Source organism: Phyllostomus hastatus, unplaced genomic scaffold (assembly GCF_019186645.2).
Source record: "Phyllostomus hastatus isolate PE091 unplaced genomic scaffold, TTU_PhHast_1.1 phas_contig_195, whole genome shotgun sequence".
Lineage (NCBI taxonomy): Eukaryota > Metazoa > Chordata > Mammalia > Chiroptera > Phyllostomidae > Phyllostomus > Phyllostomus hastatus.
In genome coordinates, this window is record NW_025333706.1 from 3,494,770 (window position 1) to 3,520,218 (window position 25,449).

Genomic DNA, 25,449 nt, shown 5'->3' on the forward strand with positions numbered 1-25,449 from the left:
GCTTGAAACTGTCTTTTCACCCACATGACTGCATAAAGATTTTTTAATTGTAGTCAAATGTAGTAAGGATACTGGCCTTCTGTAAATTTTATTGGTATTAGCATCTGTGTTTAAACACACTAAAAGTGTTTTTGGTATTTCTTTCCTCTTTTTTTAATCCGCACCTGAGGACATGTGTATTGGCATTAAAGAGAGGGGAAGGAAGGGAGATGGAGAGAGATAGAAATATCAATGTGAAAGAGAAACATCTATCGGTTGCCTGTCATACATGCCCAGACTGGGGACTGAACCCACAACCGAGGCTTGTGCCCTGACTCAGAATCAAACCCACAACTTTCCACTTTGCAGGACAACACTCAACCCACTGAGTCACACCAGACAGGGCTTGATATTTTTCTTAAAAAGCATTACTTCTAAGTATGAATGCAAAGTGTCTAATTTGGTGAATTCTGACAAATGCACACACACACCCACGTAACCTTATTCAAGCGAAAGGACATTTCTCTCATTCAAAAAAGTCTGCACCTGCACCCACTTCCTGAGGCTTTCTGTCACTGCCAGTTAGTACTGACTGTTTTAGACCTTCACAAGCAGTCATGCCGTAGGCACCACTCTGTTTGGCCCCTCTTGCTCAGCATATGTTTCTGAGGCTCAGCCACACTTGTATATGTCCACGTGTTGTTCATTTCTATGCTGAGCACAAGTCCATCATATGGTTGCTTTCTTTCACCCATCAATGGACATTTGGGTGGTTTCCCATGTTTGGACACTGGAAATAAAACTGCGATGAACATTCCTGCACAATGTTCAGGGAATACTCACAAATATGTTTGTGAGTAGACAAATATTTTCATTTCTCCTGGGCAAATAACCAGGAGGAGAACTTTTGGATCAACATGGTAGGTGTATGTTAAACTTTCTAAGGAACTTCCAGATAGTTTTCTGAAGTGACTGGGACACCAGCAGGATATGAAAGTCCTTCTTTAACTTCCCACCAGGCCTAATAGCACACAGCTCTATCTTAGTTGCGTCCTCTGGCAAATGATGTCTCCAACCCATGACTCCCAGGGCAGGAATGTGTTTTGTATCCCAAGTGTCCTGCCAGCGGGCTGCCTGCCACTCAATATCCGGAGAGCCTTCATGAACGTTCCTGAAACCCAACAGAAGCCCTATTCTGGGTTCCGAGATGCACTGCACGTGCCCACTGCCTTATTTTATTTGTCTCCACTCCTGTTTGAAAAAATAGAATGTAAAACAAATACTAACTGATTCTCTAGCAATGGGTACTCCTGCCAATTTTTTCACTGATTTATTTTCACTTTAACCAGACTTCTCTGGTTCTCCCGCTCAGGCAATTAACTTTTAAAAATGATTCTCCTAGAGATAGCTTTTAAAAATCTGAGAAGTTAAACTATGTAAAAAGTTTTTAAAGGTTTTACTTATTTTAGAGAAAGGGGAAGGGAAGGAGAAAGAGAGGTAAAGAAACATTAATGTGTGGTTGCCTCTTGCATGCCCCCTCCTGAGGACCTGGCCTACAACCCAGGCACGTGCCCTGATTGGGAATCAAACCAGCAACCCTTTGCTTTGCAGGCCAGGCACTCAATCCACTGAGCCACAACAGCCAGGGCTGAGAAGTTAAATTTTTTAAACTAGATTTGTATCTGGGCATTTTAAAAATAAGATTTTTTAAACAGGAGAAGATAGGTATTTATCTTAAGTACCCAATGTTTTTGATATTTAGGAGAATTTTATCTAAGATTCTCCTAGATAAAGGGAAGGTTGCTAGAAGGTTGTTCAGCAAACTTCTAGTAGGCAATTTAACTCTTTCTCTGCTTCCCTGCCCCCCTCCACCACATTGTGCTTTGCTAGTTGTGTGTTCTAAAATAACTTCCTAAAAGATTTATTTCTTGCATCCAAGAATACTGTGGCTAATGGGAACTCTATTAAGTGGAGCATACAAATGCAAAATTATAAAGAGCAATTAAAATGACAAAAACTAATGGTTGTGGTACATGACACTTTAATAACAAGCTTTCAGTTTGGTGTTTAAAAAGTGATTTTACAGTATTTTAAAAAGCAAAAAATAAGCTTCCCCACTTTGGTGGCAACAAAATCATAAATTCCATTTTCTTCAGTGTGTGAGTTTCCAGTTAAATTAACATTACGTAACTGATGGAGAGAAAATAAATGGGACCAAATCTCTGCAGCCAGGGACCCTGGAGTGGGACTCATTCTTGGGGATGCAACCTGTGCAGATCCTGCTCTAGGGGCCACAGCAATTTGTGCTGGAGCCAGGGAAGTCCCTCAGCCAAGCGCCCCCTTGAGCCAGCGCATGGACCAGCACTTGGGCCTCTCCTTCCTCACCCTTCCCGAAAGCTCTGAGGCCAGTTGGCAAGAGTAGTGGTGGGGTGGGGCATTCACCTCAGGATGCTCTGTGCCCCACCTCAGACTAGGTGCTGCATCCCCAAGACCCCATGCCCCACCCTCAGACCCTGCACCTCACCGTGCCCCCACCGGACCCTGAGCCCCAAGGCCAGGAGGAGTCTCTGCACCCACCCCCACAGTGAGTCCTTGCCCCAACCCCCAGCAGTGGCCCTCAGCCTCTGGTGGGAAAGGCCAGTAGCCACCAGGCACTCTGGATGTCACTGCAAGTGTTGAACCCCAGGCCAGGCAGCTGCATGCCTGTTCCCACTCCCCAAAATGTGTCACAGCCATGGTTCAAATGCCTGCTTTCTACTAAACTGGCATTGGATTGTAATTCCTTTGGGTTTCAGTTTCCCCAGCTGTGGAGTTGGAGAGGAACCCCCTCCTTGTAGGGGTTCTGGTAAGAGTGAGGTGAGATAATGTAACTCTAGAGGTTTCTTTTATGGAAGCTCATCGGTCTCATCCCAATTTCATCAGTGTCCTATTAAAAATGGTATAGATACCAAGTTTTTGATCCAAGGCCAGACCCATACCTGGGGGAAAAGGGAGGGAAGTAAGAAGGAAGAAGGAAGGAAGGAAAGAAGGAAGGAAGAAAAGGGAAAAAAACACTAAAGAAATGCCAGATTTAACAGGTGTAGGTGAGTTTCATTTTGCTCTCAACTACATTACTGATTATTGAAATGTGCCCTAAGAAAGACTAACCGGTATGCCTAGGGGACAGGGAGCTGTCTGTCCTTTACTCATCATGAATTTTTGGACTTGTTCTCTCAGTTTCTGAAGGATGCATTTGAAATGAGACACACAGTGAGAGATCTCCAAGACTCCCAAGACCTTGGTTGGGGATGGGGGGGAGGGGAGTGGATGATAGGCAATTAAGATACTTTGCAAAACAATGGAGAGCTGGTGGCTAGATAATAGCTGTGCTACAGCCCCAGGGCAAAAGGTGTGTCTGTGATTTTCAGAATGTATGATGAAGCCCTGGCTGGTGTGGCTCAGTGAATTGAGTACCAGTGTGAGAACCAAAGGGTTGCTGGTTTGATTCCCAGTCAGGGCACATGCCTGGGTTGCAGGCCAGGTCCCCAGTAGAGGGTGCGTGAGAGGCAAGCACACATTGATATTTCTCTCTCTTGTTTTCTCCCTCCCTTCCCCTCTTTAAAAATAAATAAATAAATACATAAAATCTTAAAAAAAAGAATGTATGCTGACTAGTGACATAGCTAGGGGTTTGTATAGCACCTGCGCAAGAGGCAGAAAGGTGGTTCCCCCTGCCCCCTGAGTCAGTCTTGCTCTGACAAAAGATGGCAGCCAAAAGAATGTAAACAATGCAGGAAATGCAAATGTAGTTCATTGTGGGAGAAGCTGCAAAGGAGGTCACATAGGAAGCTCTGGGTCAGGTTTTAAACTAAGGGCAGGCAAAGAGAGGCTAGTCTGCCATGAGGGCTGCGAGAGTAGTAGCAGCGGTGCTGATCTGCAGTGAAGAGGGCAGCCAGATGAGGGAGAATCAGCCATGCTGCCAGTAGTGAGATAGGAGCCATGTGGTGGAGTGAGTGTAGAGAAGAGCCATGATGTGGTAGCTAGGCAGTCTGTAGTCAGGATTTGGCCATCCGGCCTCCTGTAGTATAGGAGAGAACTGCATGCTGCTGCTCTGTTCATGCCAACTCTAGCAACTCTGAAGCCACCAAGGACCCTGCCTTGCAAGATGCTGCCCTGCTGCCTCACAGACTTAGGCTCTGTCTGGATTCTTGGGACTTGGGACATACAGAGAGGCTACTTTTTTGGGACTTGTGCCTTTCCTGGACTTCGCTATGATCCAGTGTAACATGGCACATGTATTCCTGGACTATAACATGGAGGCTGAGGACAACATACCCCAGCTCCTGAAGGAGAGAGCTGTTGAGAGAGGATGGTGACTCTGAAACCAACAAGGGTACTTTCCAGAAAGACTGCAGAACTGTTTGGGCAGCCAGCTTAAGGTAAGGATATGGGGAACTATTGGGCTTGGATTTGGCTTTTAGTCTTTGGGGAAGCAAGGGAAGTGCTTGTGTTACAGAACAAGGGGTTGTGGGGGCTGGGACCATATACTATTGCCCAAAAGGAACCCCCCAGGTTCGTTATGTCTGTCGCCAGAGGAAAGACGTCTCTCAATGTCAGAGATATGTGAAAAGGAAAGGAAATGTTTATTAATGCTATACAAACTTAAAGTAGTGACCTAATGTCTTTATCAAAATCCCAAAGTCCCTTAAAACACTCACAAACACACGCAGTCCTTCCTTCCCCCCTTTGCCCAGTCTGAGGTACCGTATCTCAGGAAAAGAAATAGAAGTCTGTGGCTCAGGCAACCCTCAGTTCTTCTCAATAACCCATCTCGGTTGGTAGGCCTCCCTCAGTTCCCAGCACCAACAGCTGTGTCGCCGGGATCTCTGCTAAAGCCGGGTGGTGGTTCCCCCTGTCACAGGTGGGCACAGGTAACCAAGTTCTTGGTGATCGGGACAAAGAATTGAACTGAACACCCACAGTTTATAGCAGAGAACATGGGAGCAGGCCAATTCCAAGCAGAGACTGACCTCATGGGCTGGAGGGACTCTATTCTTATAGGGCAGATCTTTCCTGGCTAGTTTTGGTGGGCTTTTACTGATATATACAAGTAGTTGTATTACTTTAAAGCTACTGCACATGTGGTCTCCCATGATTTTCCCTGATTGGCCACCAGGGAAGAAGGACCCACAATGCTACTGAATTGATCCTCCCTTCTCCTCGGGTCCCCCTGTACTAGGTTCACCTTTCCCTAAACCAGAGAATTATAGCTCTCCGTGTTAGAGATTGGTGAAAAAGGAAGGAATTATTTGCTCAAGTTATACAGACTAAGAGTAATGACTTAATGTCTTCATCAAAATCCCAAAGTCCCTTAAAACACCCACAAACACACATAGTCCTTTCTTCCCCCATTTGCCCAGTCTGGGGTACTGTATCTCAGGAAAAGAAATAAGTCTGTGGCTCAGGCAGCCCCCGGTTCTTTCCAGTAATCCATGCTCAGCTGGTAGACCTCCCTCAGTTCCCAGCAGCTGTGTTGCCGGGATCTCCAGCTAAAGCCGCATGGTGGTTCTCTGCTAAAGCTGCATGGTGATTCTTCTCATGGCTGCAGTGGGGTCCCCACTCTGCCAAAAGTGTTGGGAACAAGGAAATTAAGAACTAAATTTAACCTTAATAGACAAGAACCACATTGTAGCTAAAAAGAAATGATAAAAGAGCCAGAGTACAGTTAGGCAAACATCCTGTGCCTAGCAGATGCTCTCCCCTGGGTGGGCTAGATAAGCAATGCTTTGTAGTTTTTAATCAGAAAATAAGAACCTAGCTAGCTAGAGCCAGGAGATTACTAGGTTAATGAACAAACAGCCTGCCTTCCCGCCTTATGCAAGAATGCTTGGTTTGAAATTCCCACGCGCGGTCTTTGTAAGCGAATTGCTAACTGCCACGTCTGCTTCTGTATAACGCTTGCTTGCCCGCCCCTATATAAGAACGTAGTTGTAAGCACTCGGCGCGGCTCTCGTTTGCAGCTCCTTGTGGGCACTGTGTCGCTGGACACTTTAAGAGTTCGCCCTTGCGCAGGTTAAACTTGGCCAATAAAGTAACACCTTTGATACCTTGAAAGTCTCCGATATTTGCTCTCGCGTTTGCTGGATGCTACAAAAAGTACTTGGTTCTCCTCATTGCCACAGCCGCATGGTCCTCTCTTCGATGGCTGCTGAGTCTGGGTTTAAATCCCCGCACCAATCTTCCTCTGCAGCCCCATTTCCGACTCCTCCCACAATCAGCTACACTTCCCAGCACTCCCATATCCTCTCACCACAATGGCTGCAGGAGTCTCCACTCAGCCAAAACCGCGTGGTTCTCCCTTACATGTCTGTGGTCCTCTCTCCACAACAGCTGTGAGGAGAGGGGTCTGCCAAAGCTGAGTGGCAATTCTCTGCTAAAGCCGAATGGTGATTCTCTCTCACAGGGCTGTGGGAGTCCCCACTCTGCTAAAGACCGAGTGGTTCTCTTACATGTCCACAGCCACGTGGTCCTCTCTGCACAATGGCCGTGGGAGTCCCACTCTGCCAAAACCATGTGGTTCTCCCTCCCAGGACTGCGGGAGTCCCCATTCTGGCAAAGCCACGTGGTTCTCTGCAGTGCCACAGCTGAGTGGTCCTCTCTCAATGGCTGCCGTGTCTGGGTTTAAATTCCCAGACCAATCTTCCTCTGCAGCCCCATTCCTGACTCCTCCCACAATCGGCTACACTTGCCAGCACTCCCATATCCTTCCAGCTTTACAGGGCTGCCATCATGAGTCTGGGCAGGCATGGCCCCATGCCATGGAGCCAACCTTCTCCAAGTTCTCACGCAGGCACTGTAACTCAGGGGACCTGTCCCCCAGTTCCTTCTTGGTGGGGAAGTTCCTTCCGTCCCCCTGGCTCAGAGCAGGGCCACAGCTATTTAACATATCTATGAAACCAGTTAAAGGTTATAGATATGTTAAGTCACCACACCAGAGGTTAGTTGCAAAGCTGTTGCTATGCAAAACAGCTCTCAATAGCCCTGCTTCATGTGTCCCTTCCCCCAACACACACCTGTGTTGGGGGGAGGAGGTGAGGAATCCTAATATTTCCTGGACACCTTGAGTTCTGGACCCCATTACAAATCCTTCTTTGGGGGCCCCCCTCTTGGTTGCACCCTGTTACACTTGTTCTCGGGGAAGAACAGGGCTCCAAGCATAAGTGCTCTCAGCCCCTCTGAAGTTTCACCCCAGAAAATAAAAACCTGTTTCTCTCCACACTAATTGTTGTGTTATGCATCAAGGTGCCACATGGATAGGCCCCTGTTTGCTTGGTTATAAATTTACTGCTTCCACTATGGCTGTTTAGTCCCAGGAGTTGTTGCTTTGTGTACTTACCTACCATACTTGGAGTGTAAACATCTCTGAGTACTTTTGGCCTTAAATCCCATTGTATTTAACAGTCACAGCCACCCTCTTCTTTTGCTTTGTGTTTTAATCAATCTTCACATCTCTTTCCTGAGAAGGCCGGACTGGGTGGAGGATATTTGCCAGAGGAGCGCCTCGAACACTTCTGGCCATGTGGACATAAGTCACTAAAAGGTTCATCTCTCACGAAATGCCAACACTCACCATTCGTCCCATTTTGTCCCATATCCATGATGGCATTCTACTTTTAAATCAGACTGAAGGCTAATACAGAGATTTCTCCTTGGCATGGGGAGGTCACCTTGAAAGTCTCAATACTTCAACTTCATGGTATTTATCTTAGGGTTATTTTCAATGATGCAACGTTCATTTTGATCCATGCACACCATGACCAAGATCTGTAGCCACAAAGTCTTGGGTATAACAAATTTATTACTTAGCTGTGCTTCAAGTCCAGAAGAAAGGGGTTTCTGGTGAAACATGAGACTTTGTTCTCCCAGCTTCCATCTATAGACGTGGATATTGTGAGAAGTCAATCTGGGTCAGAGGAAAGCAAATGGGTATCAGAAAAGACATGACTGTAGAGGCAAATAAAAGTGGGCACAGAGAAAGGGGGGCTACATACAGAACATGCTGGCTCAACAAGAAGGTGACAAGAACAGCCTTGTATTATGCCAGGTGTGTTGCAGGTCAGTGTTCTGTGTGCAGTAAGCTCACTGCAACATTAAAATAGCAAACATTTAGAAATAGCTTAGTACTCAAAAAAATCTAGATGTGGAGAAGAATTTCACTTACCAGAAATTCACCATGATGGTTTTCAGAAACAAAAGCCAATAACTATACTTCTTGTGGTGAATAGTGTGTGAGTATGTGTGGTGTCAGGCCTCTTAGAGCCTCAAGGCAGAAGGGGAGGAAGAAGGACAAAAGAGGAGGGGAGGGGAGGGAGACAGCAGCTACTCTGAGCTAGGAAATTTGAGCAACGAATGTTAGGAAGCCTTCTTATTACTTTTCCTGGACCCTGTGTCATCTTTCTCTTGATTTCCTCCCCTAGTTTGCGGGAACACATCCTGAAGTGACATCTTACAGAAAGTAGGTGTGAGATGAATGTCTGGGTCCTCACTACAGCCTGTCTGGACACTTGATTGAGCAGAATAGTCTTTCAACACCTTCCCGGAGACCATACTGGGCATCACAGGGGAACGGCCACCTCTTCACTTTGGTATGTCCAATGATTCTGTCCCAGATCCTGATTTAAAGACCCTGCCCAGAAGAGCTCCATCTTCACTGTGGAGACAACAGTGAATAAAAGAGGGAGAAAATCCTTGCCCTGAAGGCTTTTCCCCCAACCCTGTGAACCCATTTTTGCAGTGGGGATCAACCTACCACCTGTGGTTCTCATTTAAGGGGCACCTGGGACACACACTTTTCTGTTATTCTTATTTATATTTATGTCCCCCTTTGGTTAAATTGGTGCTTGAAATACCTGTCCTACCCTTTTTTGGCTGTAAACTAAAATTATTTTTCAGGAGAGAAGCTACATAAGGAGCTCAGTGACTTAATCAGAATTCATTTGCTAGTGGCTTCTAGTTGCATCACTTCTTGTTGAAGAACCTGGGATGGAGGAGGCTGAGGACACTCATAGACCTGGGGACCAGCTTCCTGCTCAGGTCACTCCCACTTGATCTGAAGAGCACAAGGTTCCTGCCTGCACAGCTAATCACATGTGGTAAGATTGGCTTCCTGTCCCCATGAAAATCAGTCTTCACTACCAGTTTCTTTCTCCCATCCTCCTTTATCCTCAGATCATTAATCTTGTGGCCTGGACATTCATGCTTTTGGTAGGATTTTTTTTAACAGTCAGAAGGATTTCCTAGTTCTATGATTTTTTTCTTGCATAAGCGAACTGCCTATGTTGCTATGCCTGCATGTTTGAGTGAAAAAGCCATTACAAGCTACCAGGAAAGGGACTTTACAGATGAACTTTTTAGATGATTCTCAGTTGTGGGGATTTTTAGAGGCACATTTGATGACTAAAGACCAATTCCTTAAAGTGCCCACTCCTGCCCAGGGCTGTGCTACGTTCACTTTGGGGAAGGTGGAGAATAGGCTTTGCTGCTGCCTCTGTCGAGTGGGCCTGCTGCTCTCTGTGAGATCCCTGCAGAGGCACATAGCAGGCTACCATCAGCCTTTGTCACCAATAATCTAGTGATTTCACCTTGTATCAGTTTTGAGAATCTCATTGTGATTCCTGTGGCCCAATCAGCAGCAGTGCATGTTTGCATTTGGAACAGAGCATCCCCCCATAATTAGATCTCTAAGTGCTATTCTAAATAACTGTGCTAACTTCGGTGGGTCAAAACCAGAACCTTTCTAATAAGCACTCCAGTTTTCTTGCACATACCAGGTGTTTATGCTAGGTTATTTTAGCAAAACAAAGTCCAAGGTATAGTTAATGAGATTTATGAAGAGAACATGACCTGTGCCATGAACACACATGTGTGGGATCCTCATGATGCACCCAGCTCTTACCACAGTTGCACCACATAAACATGGCAAACTGCATTTTGTAGGAAGGAAATCTGAAGTTCATCTTATCATGAAACATATACTGAAAGTTACTCTAACTATAACTTTACCCTTATTTGATAACAATGAAAACTTGAAGAACAGTTACCTGTGCAGGGGGCGGGGGGGAAGACAACAAAAAAGCTCACTCTCCCTGGGAAGACATGGGCCTTGCTGATGGAGCTGCCAGGAGCCCAAGTCTCCACATCCCAGGGCCATCAGGGACACAGAGAGAACATCTCTGATGTTGTAGGGACCCATGCATGCAGTAGATGTGAGGAAGCAACAATATTGGTATTTACTTTGAAAAAATATAGAATTGGGCCTGGCTGGTGTGGCTCAGTGGATTGAGCCCCACCCACCCTGTGAACCAAAGAGTCACCAGTTCGATTCCCAGTCAGGGGCACGTGCCTGGGTTGCAGGCCAGGTCCCCAGGAGGGGGAATGCAAGAGGCAACCACACATTGATGTTTCTATCCCCCTCTTTCTCCCTCCCTTCTCCTTCCTAAAAATAAATTAAAAAAACAAAAACATGTAATTGGTTTGTGCTCCTATTCAGCCAGGAAGCTGTGGCTGCACCTCTGTGTTGCCGTTTTTTCTGGACATGCCCTTTTGAAACAGAATGAGAAAGGAATGTGGTTGGCTGTCACCACCCCTCCACTCACCCTTCCATCTCACCTGGCCCAGAGCAGCTGGATGGCTAGGGTGTGGGTGGGAAAGGTGGTCAAACAGGAGAGGACTGCATCCAGAGGAGCAAGGTGCTGGGTCATATTATCCACACATTTTCTGCACCACCAACAGACCCCTGTGCACTTGGATTCCTTCTCAGAATACGTTTTTAATGCAGAAAATGAAACATTCAAATTACAAAGAAAACATCTATATTGAAATTATCAAAGATGTTTAAAAACCAAAATAATGATGTACTATATGTGCTTCTGTATTAACTCAGCAACAAGATTTGGCAGCAGGCTGGATAAATGAGCGAACTGTTGGAGTGGTGGTGAGGGAACAAAACATCAAAAGATCTACCATACTTGCAATGTGACTGATTTATACTGACGACCAGGGACAAGTGCCGTGTACACATCTATGGTGGCCTTCTCCTACATTTATAATAAAAGGAAATACTGCATTTCAGTTAGAGGTTAGTGAAAATGAATGTGATTTTCCCCACCCACATTCACAGACAGGCCCTGGGGTTTGGAACCCTGGGGTAGGCAGGGCCTTGCCGACCTGTTCTGAGGCCCAGGAAAGGCAGAGAACTCCTTTCATCTCCATTCGGAGCGTAGAACATTTCCACCACCTCACAGAGACTGCTCATGCTTGTCCGCTCTGGAAATATGCTCTGCTTCCATCTTGATGGGTTTGTCTTTTCTGGACATTTCATATACATGGAGTTATACAGCATGTAGCATTTTGCTTCTGGCTTCTCTCACTTGCAGAATGTTTTTGAAGTGGAGGAGAGCCCTGCCTCCCAGGAAAGACGCCAGCCACCTGCACTCCCAGATCCCCTTAGTGTGCCCACGACAGGAGAGGCAGTCTCTGTCCGTTGTCACTTGCACACGCAGGATCCTGATTTGACGACACCTCTGTGACCCTTGTCAGTTGCCACAGTGGGGCTCTGCCCAAGGCATGTCACTCAGCAAATGCAACACCCCTTGTTTAGTGGCCTTCTTCAGGAGAAAGTGGGGGTGGTATTTCCTATCTTGTTCGACACCTAATCCAGCCAACAGTAAACATTTTAGACATATTTGTTGAAAAGCTGTATGAACAAATAAGTAAAGGTCAATTATTAAACCATTCATAGAACTTGGCTGCAACCTCAGTCACTCCATCTAAGTAATGTTTTCTTCTGATATTCTTAAAAGGGGCTGGCTCGAATTAAAACAAAACAAACATGATTTAAGTGCTGGTGAAGACAAGGAGAAACTGGAGCCCTCATTCATTGCTGGCACGAAGGTAAAAGGGTGAAACCACTTTGGAAAATAGTTTGGAAATTTCTTAAAAAGATCAATGATGTACCGTACAACCCAGAAATCCCACTCCTAGCAATCCACATGACAAAAATGAAAACATATCTGAAGTGAACATAATGCAAGTGTTCATAGCAGGATTATTATAATAGCAATCCAAACCTGGATAAATCCAAATGTTTATCCAAGGATGAATCGATAAACTGTGAATGGATATACAGTAAATGGAATACTACTCAGCAATAAAATGAACATGACACATTCTACAACATGGATGAACTTCAAAAACATTCTGCCAAGTGAGAGAAGCCAGAAGCAAAATGCTACATGCTGTATAACTCCATGAATATGAAATGTCCAGAAAAAGCAAACCCATCAAGATGGAAGCAGAACATATTTCCAGGGCGGACAAGCATGAGCAGTCTCTGTGAGGCGACAGAAATGTTTACACTATGACCGGGATGAAAGCTGTGTACTCCACAAGCTTACTAAAAAATCACTGAATTGTATACTTAGAATGGGTAAGTTTTCTGGAAGTAAATTACAGCACAAACTATTTAAAAAGTGGTCATTCAGTGTTCTTTAAGGTAACCAATGAAGACTAAGTGAGCCCTGAGATCTCCACCTGAAGAAAAGGGAAATGCCTGTCCTGGGGTACAGGACTAATTCCTTTTTGCAAAATGCTGGGCATCTCCTCAGGGAGAAGTGCAAGGGTGCAGCACATGGGAGACTGGAAACAGGGTAACAGCCAGGTGTGGCACAGCCCATTGCCCTGCCTTCAGGTTGTTTATGTGCTGACTGGAATGCAGCCTGTAAAGGTCTTTTAGACTAACCAGTGCCACAGCTGAGGTGCACCTTAGCATTAAGGGAAAAGCTGTCAAGCAAATTAAGAATGGACACCTGAGAGGAAGATGCGTCTTAACTCTAAAACCATCTTTCAATTTTATACATCAGTTTCTTCAATCTTTCCCTTGGCTCCTGTAACCTAATTTGAATTATTTTGTGTATCTTAAAGTACTGGTGAATTTTCTTAACAAAACTGTACAATTTCACATTCTTATTCGTTTAGACTAGCTTTCTCCTGAAGAGGTGGCTTTAGAGCAATTTTCCAGTAAAGAGCTCACAGAGAGCAGACAGAACTTAAAAATGCAATTTGAAAAGTGACAATAGATGATTGTTAAACGCTAGGAAAGCCGCATTAAACAGATACTAAAATATAAAAAGTGCTTTTCGCCCTGGCTAGCGTAGCTCAGTGGATTGAGCAAGGGCTGCAAACCAAAGCATCGCAGGTTCGATTCCGTCAGGGCACATGCCTGGGTTGCAGGCCACGGCCCCCAGCAACCGCACATTGATGTTTCTGTTTCTCTCTCTCTCTCTCTCTCCCCCTTCCCTCTCTAAAAATAAATAAATTAAAAATCTAAAAAAAAAGTGCTTTATAGGTAAGTCATTGGGAATGAGGAGAGAACACTGTGAAATTCACTGTACCATCACTGTCAAGTTCTTGATAGAAAAACAAGCACATCTGACACAGATGGGGTGGCTGAAGCAGAGGGGGGTGGGGTGTCTTTCTTCCCTGAATTCTTTTTCCTGTCTGGACACCCTCTCCCTTGCTGTCTTGCATTGAGACCTGAGCAAGATCACGAAAGCAGGCACCCCAGCTCATCTGAATGTAGCTCCCTAATGGGCACAGCAGTGCATGGCACAGGGCTTTATTACCAGGAGGGGTGTTGCAGCTGCCTTCTGGAGTTCCAGGGGAGCATTCCTTTGGTTCCTTCACTCCTCTGGGTAACTCCCTTCTCTGCACAAGCCCCCAAGGCCTTCCAACACCCAAGAGATGATTTTAATCTCTCTGTCTCTGGACAACTTTTCATTAAACCTTTAACACTTCAGACTGAAAAAATGAACAGGACAAATTGTGGAAAAAAACAATACTAATGATTTAAAATACTAACCTGCCCTGTCTTTTAAAAAATATGCGCTAGAACTGAGCCCAGTGTTGCCCAGCCCCCTCCATGCACAGTCTTCTCCCCACCTGTGCCCGCACAGCCCCCCTGCTCCAGGCCGGGGGCTAGGGGAAGTGGCACTTTGAGGCATCACTGGTGTCAATGCATGCAGCGGAGCCCCGGAGTATGGCGGTGGTGGGGGGGGGGGGGTGTTGCACTGTGGCACCACCTGCCACCTTACCACTCACCAGCAGGGCCACTGCCAGAACTCCTGCAGACCAGCTCCCACCCACTGACAGGCAAAGACCCCCAAGATACACAATTACATGAACAAGCAAGACAGAAAACAGTTTGTACAGGTTACCACTTACGTAAAAATGGAATAACTATGAGAACATACAGGCATATTTACTTATATATGCATTAATAAATTGGGCTGATCCAGAAAAAGCCAGTAACAGCCCTGACTGCTGTGGCTCAGTTGGTTGGGTGTCATCCTGCAAAGCAAAATTTCAGGGGTTAGATTCCTGGTCAGGGCACATGTCTGGGTTGCAGGTTTAATCTTGAGTCGGGGCGTGTAGTAGAAGCAAGCAATCGATGTTTCTCTCTCATCGATGTTTCTCTCCTTCTCTTTCTCCCTCCCTTCCCATCTCTCTAAAAATAAATAAATAACATCTTTAAAAAAGAAAGGTAATATAACAGTTATACTTGGAGGGGAAGCGAAGCTGAGCAGAGGGAGTGCAAGGGGGACTTCCTACGTGTCTTTGAATTACAGGAATGCACTAGCTGTTCAATAACTACACAAATGATGGAAGAACAGTAGAAGTACAGAAAACCAAGACTGTAAACTGTGCTATTGGCCTAAGTGTAAACACCCAACAAAAAGGCTCATGTCCTCTGTCCAGGTGTCCAGTAGCCTAAATCTAAGTCTTTTCTACCTAAATAAAGCATTACTCTTTTAAGAGCCCTCTCACTAAGTGTCAGGCCACAAAATACTTAGTCTCTGCCATATGAGGACTCACTGATGAGGGAGAAAAAAGTGGGTGAGGGGACAGCAGGACTGACCCTGAAAAGGCCACAATGGCTTGCACTGGCCAGATTTCAAAACAGTACTCTGAAGTAAATTCACCATGACACAACCTTCTTAAAAGTTCATCTCAAAAAAAGAAAAAAAGGTTTTAAGTGGTCCCATAAGAAACTCATATAGAACCAACGTCTGTGTAAGATTTGTTTCAAACAGTTATAAAATCACACTGTCCAAGAACAGCTAACACAAATCTCGATGTTGAAGTAAATCCAAAGTGAGCACATTTCAAGTGTTTTCCTGTTGAGAGAACAAAGAGGTTTTTCCCGATTTAGTGGGAAGCTGTCATATACTGTAGTATTTAATCAAACACCCTAAAATTAGTCCAGAAAGTTAGCCATTGCTCCTACAGACTGTTTAAAGAAGCACTGTTTATCAGGAAGTGCACGAGGTATTTCTGGTTTCGTACAACTTGATTAAACTAACTACACTTAAATGAGATGCTCAGTAGCTGTGGAAATCTCCCTTCTGTGGGGTGAACAGGGACAGGCACACTACTGGGTGGACCACATGAATGATATTTATCTGAATCACCCACATTAGATCTAAGTCTGGTTGTTCTGGAACAACTTAACTCAGTTACCGTATTTTCTGGACTATAAGACGCACCCCCCCTCCCCAATTTGGGAGGACAAAGGGGTGTATGTCTTATAGTGTGAATGTAGCTTACCTGGCTCACTGTGGTTGGGAGGGGAGCATAGTCTATGTTATTTATGTTATTAAATATTTTACATTTTTTGTTTCAAAATTTTTTTCCTATTTTCCTCCTCTAAAACCTAGGTGTGTCTTATGGTCCTGTGTGTCTTCCAGTCCAAAAAATTCAGTGCTTTTGTTCAATTGCACCAATTTTAAAAGCTCAGTCTCCCTCAAGATGAATTGAGATTTTACAATTAGAATGAGTGGTAACAAATAAATGCCACAGTGAACCAAAAAAATAAATAAATAAAAAACCAACTCCAAATTGGAACCTTCAGCACCCCACCCCCGCCAACAGACCCTCCCAACATGCTTTTGCAGAATCCCTGCTGCTGGCTCTGCATGGATTGTGGTCTGAGCATAGGTTCCTGTCTGGGACCGTGTGGCCGCGACTGCAGCAGGGCTGGCCTGAACATGCAGGGAAGAGCACCTCCACGCAACAGTTAAACCATCAGGGGGACCACGTTAGAGATAAATTCCTCCCTCAGGTCAATGGAAATAAGTAGCTGCATCCAACCCTGACCTTTCCTACATAGCTGACCCACACTAGCCAGTATGCACTGAGGCTCCCAGTCCTACCCCATCACATCCCTCTGCTCTGGAGAGCAGGGCGGAGTCAGTCCTGGTTTGCAGATATGCTCATCGACACTTCATTTCATTACTTGTGTGTTGTAGGGGTGGGTGGGGACTCTCCTGAGCAGCATTGTGCTAAATAAAGCAGCGGGCAAGGGGTGTACAGGATAGACTTGAAGTTCAGGATGGCCCCAGATGCTAGACAGTTGTAAGCAATCAATTCTGTGCTCAGTGGCTCTCAATGGGTCCTCTGACCATAGCATCTGCACCCTCTGGGAGGGCATCTGTTAGAAATGCACTTCCTTGGCCCCACCCAGTCAGCCTGGGAGCAGGGAAGAGGTGCTGCTGCTGGCTAAAAAACCATGGCTTACGAGTGGGAGGCAAATCTCCACCAGAGCCCCTCCTGGACCTTGGGTTGTGGGCCCACTACAGTACTCACAGAAAACCTCCAGGCTGTGTTGGGGCAGGTTCTGGCCCTGGGGCAGCAGGGGTTGTTGCGGGCTGGCGGGAACTCTCCTAGGCCTTACCCGCATTATGGTTGCTCCAGTGCCTCTCCCCTGACGGCACCCCCTACCACAAGTGACCCTGCCCAGGTGTACTCTGGCTCAGCTGGCCACACTCAGAGGGTGCAGACATCTCTGAGCAGGTAGTGAAGGAGGTCCGTTCTCCCTCATGGCCTCACCCCACCACACTGCTGCAGCACCCTGGTCAGCACCAGGCCACCAGTCTAAATAGGGATCCTGGTACCTCAGGAGGAAAGAGGTTTACAACCAAAGACCTACTTCATGTCATCAGCAATGAATTCACCCCAGAGTCCTTAACAGAGAAAGCAACGGAGCTTGTTTCCATCATTTATTTAACAACGTACATCCACATTCACATGAATTCTCAGGTTCTGGTCCAGCCTAGGCTGCAAAGGGTTCAGCCCACATCACTACCATCCAGCACCTCCCCATCCCACACTGCCTGACCCCTGACACCCTCACAACCTGCAGGGAACCGAGCTAATGTGGTTGCACTTTACTGGAGACACCAGGTGTGGGAGTCACACACGGGCACTGTCTGTGTGTCCCGTGCAGGGTGCCCACGGGCCTCTTCTCACAGGAGCTCTGAAATGAACGGACCTCTCTTACATCGGTACAAACACAAGCAACCAAAATACAATCAGGCAGCATCCCAGATGGGTAAAGTAAACAGTTAAATTACTAAGGCATTATTTTAAACTCAAAATACTTCAATGAAAATGGCATACGAAAATTATATAAATTACATTTAAGGTCTGTACATGATTCCAAGAAAACAAACAATACAGTGCTGTGTACACCACTGCTTCCTTTGTAACATTCCAAACCCAAGAAATACTTTCCCTTAAATGCCAGAAAAGTGGGCAAAATACACATGCAGGATAATTCAAATCACTTCACAAAAATACAAAATCGTGTTGGTTTGTTTTAAGGCACATTTTGTCTTAAAATGGGACTCCCATTTCAGAAGCCCCTTTCCCACCAGTCCCTGGCAGGGGCAGCCAAAGGAAAGGCAGCTCCTCCATCTATAGCCAACAGCAAGTTGCTAAGAGTCACCAATCTCAAGTCCCACCTTGCTGCCTTGAGCAGGCCTGCTGTCCCAAAGTTGTGCGATATTAGATCCACACGCAAGACAGTGGTGGTAAGACACCAGCCATTTTCCTTCAAGGCACAGGCAATGCTCACTCCCATCCTCCTCCAGGGAAAAGCAGGCCACAAATGGTGACAGGGGGTCACCATTTTTGAGGTGCCATTGGCTTTAAGACCAAACAATGGCCAAACAGCAGCTCTGTGCAAAAAGGATGCTGGAGGTGAGATTTTGCATGATGAAAGAGCAGCAAGCCAGACCTCGAGTGCCTGGGGCTCACCTGTCAAGGTGGTTGAAATCTCCCACCAGCGCCTCTCAGCACTGCACCCCTCAGGCTTCCAGCTGGACCTCAGCTTCGTCCATCTGCACAGTGTCATTGTCCCCCAGCAGCTCAGTCTCCGGGACAGAGCCGTCCTCCTCCTGCTCTGCTTCTTGCATGGGGCTCTGGGCCGCATCTTCAGGGACGTTCTGCACATCCTCAGTGCCCTCAGAGAGCAGGGCTGCCCTATCAGTCACTGACGTGTTAGAAGGTGCAGTGGTGACATACCCTGTGCTGGTGGAGCCACTGCCGCTGTGGTGAGAGCCAGGCTTGGGGACCATCTGGGCAGGCACCTGCTGTGGGGCCATCTGCATGGGGATCTGGACGGGGTAAAAGTTGGGCAAGTAGGCCCCATAGGCCGGCACAGGCTGGTAGCCATTGACAGGGATGTAGAGCTGTGGAGGAGGCACCAGAGGTCGGATCTGGCCCTTCATGGGGATGAACTGTGGCTGCGGGAAGGGTTGAGCCTTGGGCTTGGGGCCCCCATAGCGGGCGTTGCTGACGTTGCTGACCGGGCTGGTGCTCAGGGAGCTGGTCTGTGTGGCATTGCTGGCACCCGAGGTCTGCGCTGAACTGTTGTAGTTAGACAGGTTGCCCCAGGCCCGAAGCCTGCTGTGGATGTCCTTGAAGCGGGGCCGCCGGCTGGGGAACTCATTCCAGCACTCGATCATCAGGGCGTACACCCAGGCCGGGCAGTCATCGGGGCAAGGCAGCACTTGCCGGCTGCGGACCATCTCCACCACATCCTGGTTGGAGTGCCCGCAGTACGGCTGCAGGCCGTAGCTGAACACCTCCCAGAGGACCACGCCATAGGACCAGATGTCCGAGTCCACAGAGAACTTGCCATACATGATCGCCTCGGGGGACATCCAGCGGATGGGCAGCAGCGCATTCCCCATCAGCTTGTAGTAGTCGGCTGAGTACACCTCGCGGAAGAGCCCCAAGTCAGAGATCTTCACACTCAGCTTGTCGTACACCAGCACGTTGCGGGTGGCCAGGTCCTTGTGTACCACATGGTGGCTGGACAGGTACTCCATGCCCGATGCGATCTGAGCCACCACATGCACAAAGTCGGGGGGCTCCAGGGCTGACTTCACTGTGCGGTCATCATCCGTGCTGCCCATATCGGAGTGTGGCGAGCGCATGACCAGGAACTCATGGAGGTCACCATGAGAGCAGTAGCTGAAGATCATGCTAAGGGGCTGGTCCTTGGTCACCATGCCCAGCAGGCAGACAATGTTGGGGTGCTGCAACCGTGCCCGCAGCATGGCCTCATGCCGGAACTCCTCCCGCAGTGGCCCCTCTGCTTTGTCCTTCAGAGTTTTGATAGCCACGGCCTGGGCCGGCTCCCCTGATGCAGGGCCGAACAGGTGGCCTTTGTAGACCTTCCCAAAGCGGTCCTCCCCAAGCTCCTCCATGAACCTCACCATGGACAAGCTGATCTCCTTCAGTTTGGCCTGCCAAGAAGAAAGCCTAGTGAAACATTTCTGCCACTGCAACTCAAGAAGGAAGAATAGAGAAGTTCTAAGGGGCTCTGGAAGTGCCAGTTCTAGTGCTATTTGGCAGGACAGCCTTGCAGAGGAACTGCTGATCCAGCCTTCCCCTGGTTCAGCCCTCTCCACACACTACTTTCTGCTCTTAAACGCACCCTGATGTCATGAGGCTGTCTGAAACCTTCAACGGGTCCCCACTAGGTTGCCAATTATGTCCCAAGTGCAGCTGAGATATCATAATCAACTGTATGTGCACACCTATTCATACACATACCCAGCTAAGCTGAGCTCCAGTGGCCCCAATCGCCCCTGCACTGTCCCAGCTGTGTCCTTCCCACCCAGGAACTTTCCTGCTCCCCAATACATATGTGTTCACGGAACAGGTCCGTGAAGAGGTCACGGAAGAGGTTCACGGAAGAGCCACCACTGCTCAGCACAGCAAGATCCATGTCTATTTTCTCTCGAACCCAAGGTGCAGGTCCCATGATTTCTGTCATTTTAGAGCCCAGGCCAGCTGTTCTCACATTGCTCCTTAGTTGGCCTATCTTGCATCTTCCTCTTGATTAGATTCTCAATTAGATGCTTTTTGATGGAAGCACCATGTGAATAAAAATCAATGCGAACCTTACACCTCTCAGCTTCTACGGTTCTCACCCCTTCTCTGGGTCTGGCTGCCATCCTCCTGGGAGCTTCCCTGACCCCAGAGGGCTCTGTGTCCCCCTTGCTGTCCAGCTACCCCACCCCTGCCCCCAAACACTGCTGGAGACAGAGTTTGAGAGTCTACTCTTCCCCTTCCAAGCCTGCAAGAGGTTGATCCCCCCCGCCCCTGCAAAGCTTGGAAGTAAGGTGACTGTCCCATCACATGGCTGAGCGGCTGTGGTAGACCTTCCTGTGTGGCACTTCAGTGGGCTATCACCTTCCCCACCACTCCTACTGTGGGGGCGGCCTGCCCACTTCCTCTAGAAGACTGTGTGCTCTATCCTTCCCTGAAAAACAAAACAGCAACCCCAGCCACACCCCACACTGTGCAGCAACAGGCCCCTGTCCCTTCACAATGTCATATTGACCCTCCGGTAGGGGAGACAGCCTGAGCCCGGTTCTGGTGCCCCCACAGGCACAGCTTAAACATCACAGAAGGAAGACTGAGAAGGAAAAGCTTCCCACTGGCACATTAATCTTCGACATGCATACCACGTATTTTCTAAAGACACAAATGTGCTGACATGTTTCAGAGAAGAAACAATGAAATGAAAGACAGTTTAAGAGTGCTGTGCTTCAGTAGATTAAGAAAGGTAACAGGGCAGGCAGAGGGTAAGCTGGTAGACCTGCTTGTGCTGGCCAATGAGGGGCATCTCCACATCCTGGCTGGGGGACGCCATCAGCTGCCGGCGTGGGGGCGTGGAGGTTGAAGCCTTGTGCTTGTTGCGGCACATGCAGACCAGGAAGAAAAGGCAGGCGACGACCAAGGGTATGGTGATGCTCGGGACCAGGATGTACAGGATCCCCATCCTGCTGCCGTCCCTGGGACCTGCCAACAGCAAGGCTTCCTTGAGTCCTCAGAAAACTTCAGGCTCTCTACTGGTCCACTCCCACCTCCAGCTACACTATTTAAACACACGTGAATGATCAGGTTGGTTGCACAAATGGACACAATTACATATCCAACCTAAAAAAAGGCAACGTACCAAAACAATGCACACCCTGGGTCAGCCTATGTGACCCAGTCCAGAGTGGCCCCATGGGAAAAATAAAATACGGAGCACTGATGGACTCTGAGGCCTCCCAAAGCCCCAAGCAGCAGTGTGTTTCCCTCCTAACACCTGAACACCACTGGAAACACGTGCTCTGCCCAAATGCATCTTTATGAAATGTGACGAAACACGTCTGACCTTTGTCCTCAGTAAAGGAAACTCAGTACAGGGATTGGAAATTACCTAGTTCCCCATTCCGTATTTTAGGATTGTCCATATTTTTTTGTAAATTTACATTACATATTCTTCTAAAGTACTGATTAAAAGCACATTTGATTTGAAAGTGCAGTGGCACTGGCGAGTCTCAGCTAGTACAGAGTGCAACAGGGCACAAGAATTCTGGAAGAGCCTCCATGCAACAGATGGACGAACACTGTGAGGCTTCCAGGCAGACCTTCCATCCCAGTCCTTTGGGACTGAGGGGCAGCCCTTTGTCTCCCATCCAGGACTTGGAGTCAAACAATAGGCCTCAGGTGGCAGTCTGACAACTGGAGCAGAGCTGGGGGCTCCCTCATAAGGAGGCAGAACCGGACCCCCAAATAGGCCACTTTCCCACCCAACTCCTGTGAATAATCACATGGGACATGGGTGCCCCTATGACTAGTGGATAACAAGCTCTCCATATGAAAGCAAACAAGTGACTTCTAATCAGAAGAGATAATTCACCTGAAAATGAACAGTATTGCCTCCTCAGTATAAACACACACACACACACACACACACACACACACACACAAGCACACATCACTGTCCCAAATCCAGCCTGGCATCCCAGCATCCAAACTAAAATACAGTAACACCTCACACAAAACTCTCCTGGCACCACCTGGAGGAAGCCTCAGGAGGCAATGGAGAGTCTGTCAATTTTCATTATCAGGGTCTGGAAGAATCCACACCTCAGGCCAAGATCAGAGGTGTGAGCACTGTCCATATACTTACCTCATATATGACCATTTATTTTATCATTACCTTCTCAAAATCACAAACAGAACACATGCTTATTAACAACTGGAGTATTACAGAACAGTGAATATTTCTAACAGCTCATTTTGCTAAAGACTATTCCATTGTTAATAGGTTGCTATTCACCTGATTTTTTATGTATTAGAGGGGGCCCAAAAAATACTGGAATTATGTTCTGGAGGGCTGGCCCCTTGTAGTACAGGCTTCCCTACTAGGTGAGTGTTCTGGGAACCCATCTGTAGCCGTGTACCAGCTGGTACTGTCATGAGAGGCTGTGTTCAGCTTCAGTAAAAGTTTTTTTAAGACACTTTCAACACATTTACCCATTTCAAGATGGGGGATTTATCAGCATACCTGCCCACACCGCACTAAGTGTTTAGCAGTTTTGACCAAAAATGGCATGACCTCCATGTCCCACCCTCCCTATTCACCCCATCTTGCCCCAAGTGACTTTTTTTTTGTTTCCCTGGATGAACAAAATCCTCAAAGGGAAACGTTTTGCCAATGTGAAATAGGTGAAATAAAAAACAGCAGAAGCACTAAAGGCATCAAAATCATTGAGTTCAAAAACTGTTTTGAGCAGTGGAAAAAAATGTCTTGATAGGTGTATTGCATCAAATGCAAAGTACTTTGAAGGTGACTGAACTTTAAACATGTAAGAATAAATATACAATTTTTATAAATAAATTCCAGGTTTTTGGGGTTTCTCCCTCATATATTTTAAGTTGAACATGAAATAACCAATATTCAACTATTTCGACTCATAGAAGCAGCAGTTTCTTATGGTTTTTTTGAAATAGAAGTTTGACTAGAATTCATTTTAAATAGAATTGTATCAGCCATATCTCCCTGCTCCTGGTTTTGTGGCAGAGTGATCCATCTCAGAGAGCACATGTAGCACAGAGCTCTGAGTGTTCCTCGAGAGTGCCCACAATTCCATCCAACCCCCTACTGGTAAACAATCAGTCTGTTTCTTACTTAGCTATTAAAAGTGATTCTGCAATAAATGTCTTTGCATTTCCGCCCCCTAAGTACAAGTATTTCTGCAATATAAGATTCCTGCAATTGACAGGTCAAACATAAATTTTTTTCTTTGCTTTGATTTAGTTTTAGGTATAAAAGTAATAACTGCTCATTACTCTTATATTTTCATATTTCTGCAGGTCATGGGAAATCACTGCTAAAAGTCTGGTGTGTATTTTCCTCAAACTTCACCAGTGAAATGTAAGTGCTTATGTGCACACAGATACACACACAGCTTTTGCTCATTTTGCTTTTTTGTAAAAAGAAAGAAAAAAGAGATGGGGAGGAAGGGAAGAAGAGAGGGAGGAAGAGAAGGAGAGAGAGAGAGAGAACACACAGATATAACACAGACAATGTCCTACAACTTGCTTCTTTCCTTTAACAGGACATCATGAACATCCCTCCTTACATTCCATAGAGTAGCTATACTATAATCTAACTACTGACATTTCACTCTTAAATCTTACTCCTATGATGAATACAACTGTTGAAGATTGGTGTGTGTGCTGCTTGCTGAGTGAATGGAAGTGCAAGTCTGGGACTCAGAGAAGGAAATGAGCACAGGTTTGCATTCCCATCACTGGCAGTGTGGAGGCACACCAGACCCACCCCACGCCTGCTGCCAGGAAAGGTTTCCAGGTGAATGGTGACCCTTGATGTGCTTCACCTGCCACCTCTCTTTATCAATCTTCTCCCAAGAATCTTCCACCAACTCCCTACCTCAGGTTCCAAAATGGAAGACTCAGAAGGCAGCCCAGTCTCAGGTACCCAGGCTAACTGGAGCGGGTGGGACACACATATTGGAATATAGGATAATAAAGGTTATAAAGCTTGCAATAATGACAAGCTCTTCTCCTATTCATAATTTAACAGACAATTGCAGGGAAAATGGTGAAGAGATTTAAGTTTGGAAGCTGGAGAGAAGACAAAGGCAGGGCGCCCCAACTGCAGACACAGCTGGGGCACCGCTGGTACTGTGACAGAGAAACCAGATGCAAAGTGAATCCAAGGACTACACACAGGACAAGGGCTGACAGGAAGGCCGCCAAATGCAAACAGAGTGAGGAAATTAGAGGTGATTTGCCCATGATTCCTAAGACTTTTCTATAATTTAAAACATCCTGTAATGACCAGATATTACTTTTATAATGAGCAACAGTTTTATTAGAACAAGTAATCATGGTAGTGGAATGGGGGTGGTGCCCAGTACCATCAGCCTCCCAGTTCCACGTGATACTCAATAGTCAATACTTTTTAAAAAATGAGACAGAGAATACTTACTACAAGAGGGTATGTCACACAGTTCCATGGGTACGTTTTTATTCTTTGTGAAGCACCAGGGGCCTTCCATCTGCCCCCCAGGGTTCCGACAGTAGGCATGCCCCCCTCCAAGCTCAGGGAAGTCTGCACTGGTCAGGCGGTGGCTGTGGGGGTGCTGCAGAGCCCACGGCTGGCACTGGTGCCCTGACTTGGTGGTGCTCGCTGTCCCTCTGTAATCTGTGCCTGAGCCATTGTAGCACTGATGGTCTGAGAGAGGAGATATGTTAGGAGGCTCGAATCAAAAGCAAGCAGGCCTTCCTGTGTAACTCTTCCAGAAAGGACAACAAACCAATTTGTCTGCATGTACTCAAACTGGAGTTTCCAAAAGACCAAAGGATTTTCCATAATTTCTAAGAAAAGCAGCATTTAAAAAAATGGCAGTTAAGCCCCAAACTCACTAATTAAACTGGGGGTACATTAGGGACATATACAGGGAAGAAAACTTAGCAGAAGTTATTCTATGACCCTGAAACCACCTTTGGGATCTACCAGGCATCCCCATTCCAGAATGAGGACCTCATAAACATCTGCTCTGGAAGCAAAACTAAACTGGGCAGGAGGGGAGAGAAGCTGCCAGGCCAGGCCCACACCTCAGACACCCCTGCTGCCTCAGTAGGGGTGAGCTGCCAGGCCAGGCCCACACCTCAGCCACGTGAGTCACTCCACCTCCTGAGAGGAGCCCCCCAGTACTCTCTGAGCCAGACCTGGGGTATGCATGTGTTGAATGGTTACAGAGTGCTTACCTGTTT

General features: G+C 46.9%; 1 protein-coding gene across 2 annotated transcripts in view; it reads right to left on the minus strand.

The window, feature by feature from the left end:
• Positions 1-17,070: 17,070 nt before the first annotated feature.
• The window catches only part of ROR2 (receptor tyrosine kinase like orphan receptor 2), a 197,722-nt gene continuing 189,343 nt past the window's right edge, over positions 17,071-25,449 (minus strand). For both annotated transcript variants that reach the window (XM_045833894.1, XM_045833893.1), the window contains 3 exons: positions 24,662-24,907; positions 20,969-21,171; positions 17,071-19,607 (listed from right to left, as the gene is read on the minus strand). In XM_045833894.1, coding sequence (XP_045689850.1) covers positions 18,162-19,607; positions 20,969-21,171; positions 24,662-24,907 — 1,895 coding nt within the window. In that variant the 3' untranslated portion in view covers positions 17,071-18,161. The remainder of the gene's footprint in view (positions 19,608-20,968; positions 21,172-24,661; positions 24,908-25,449) is intronic.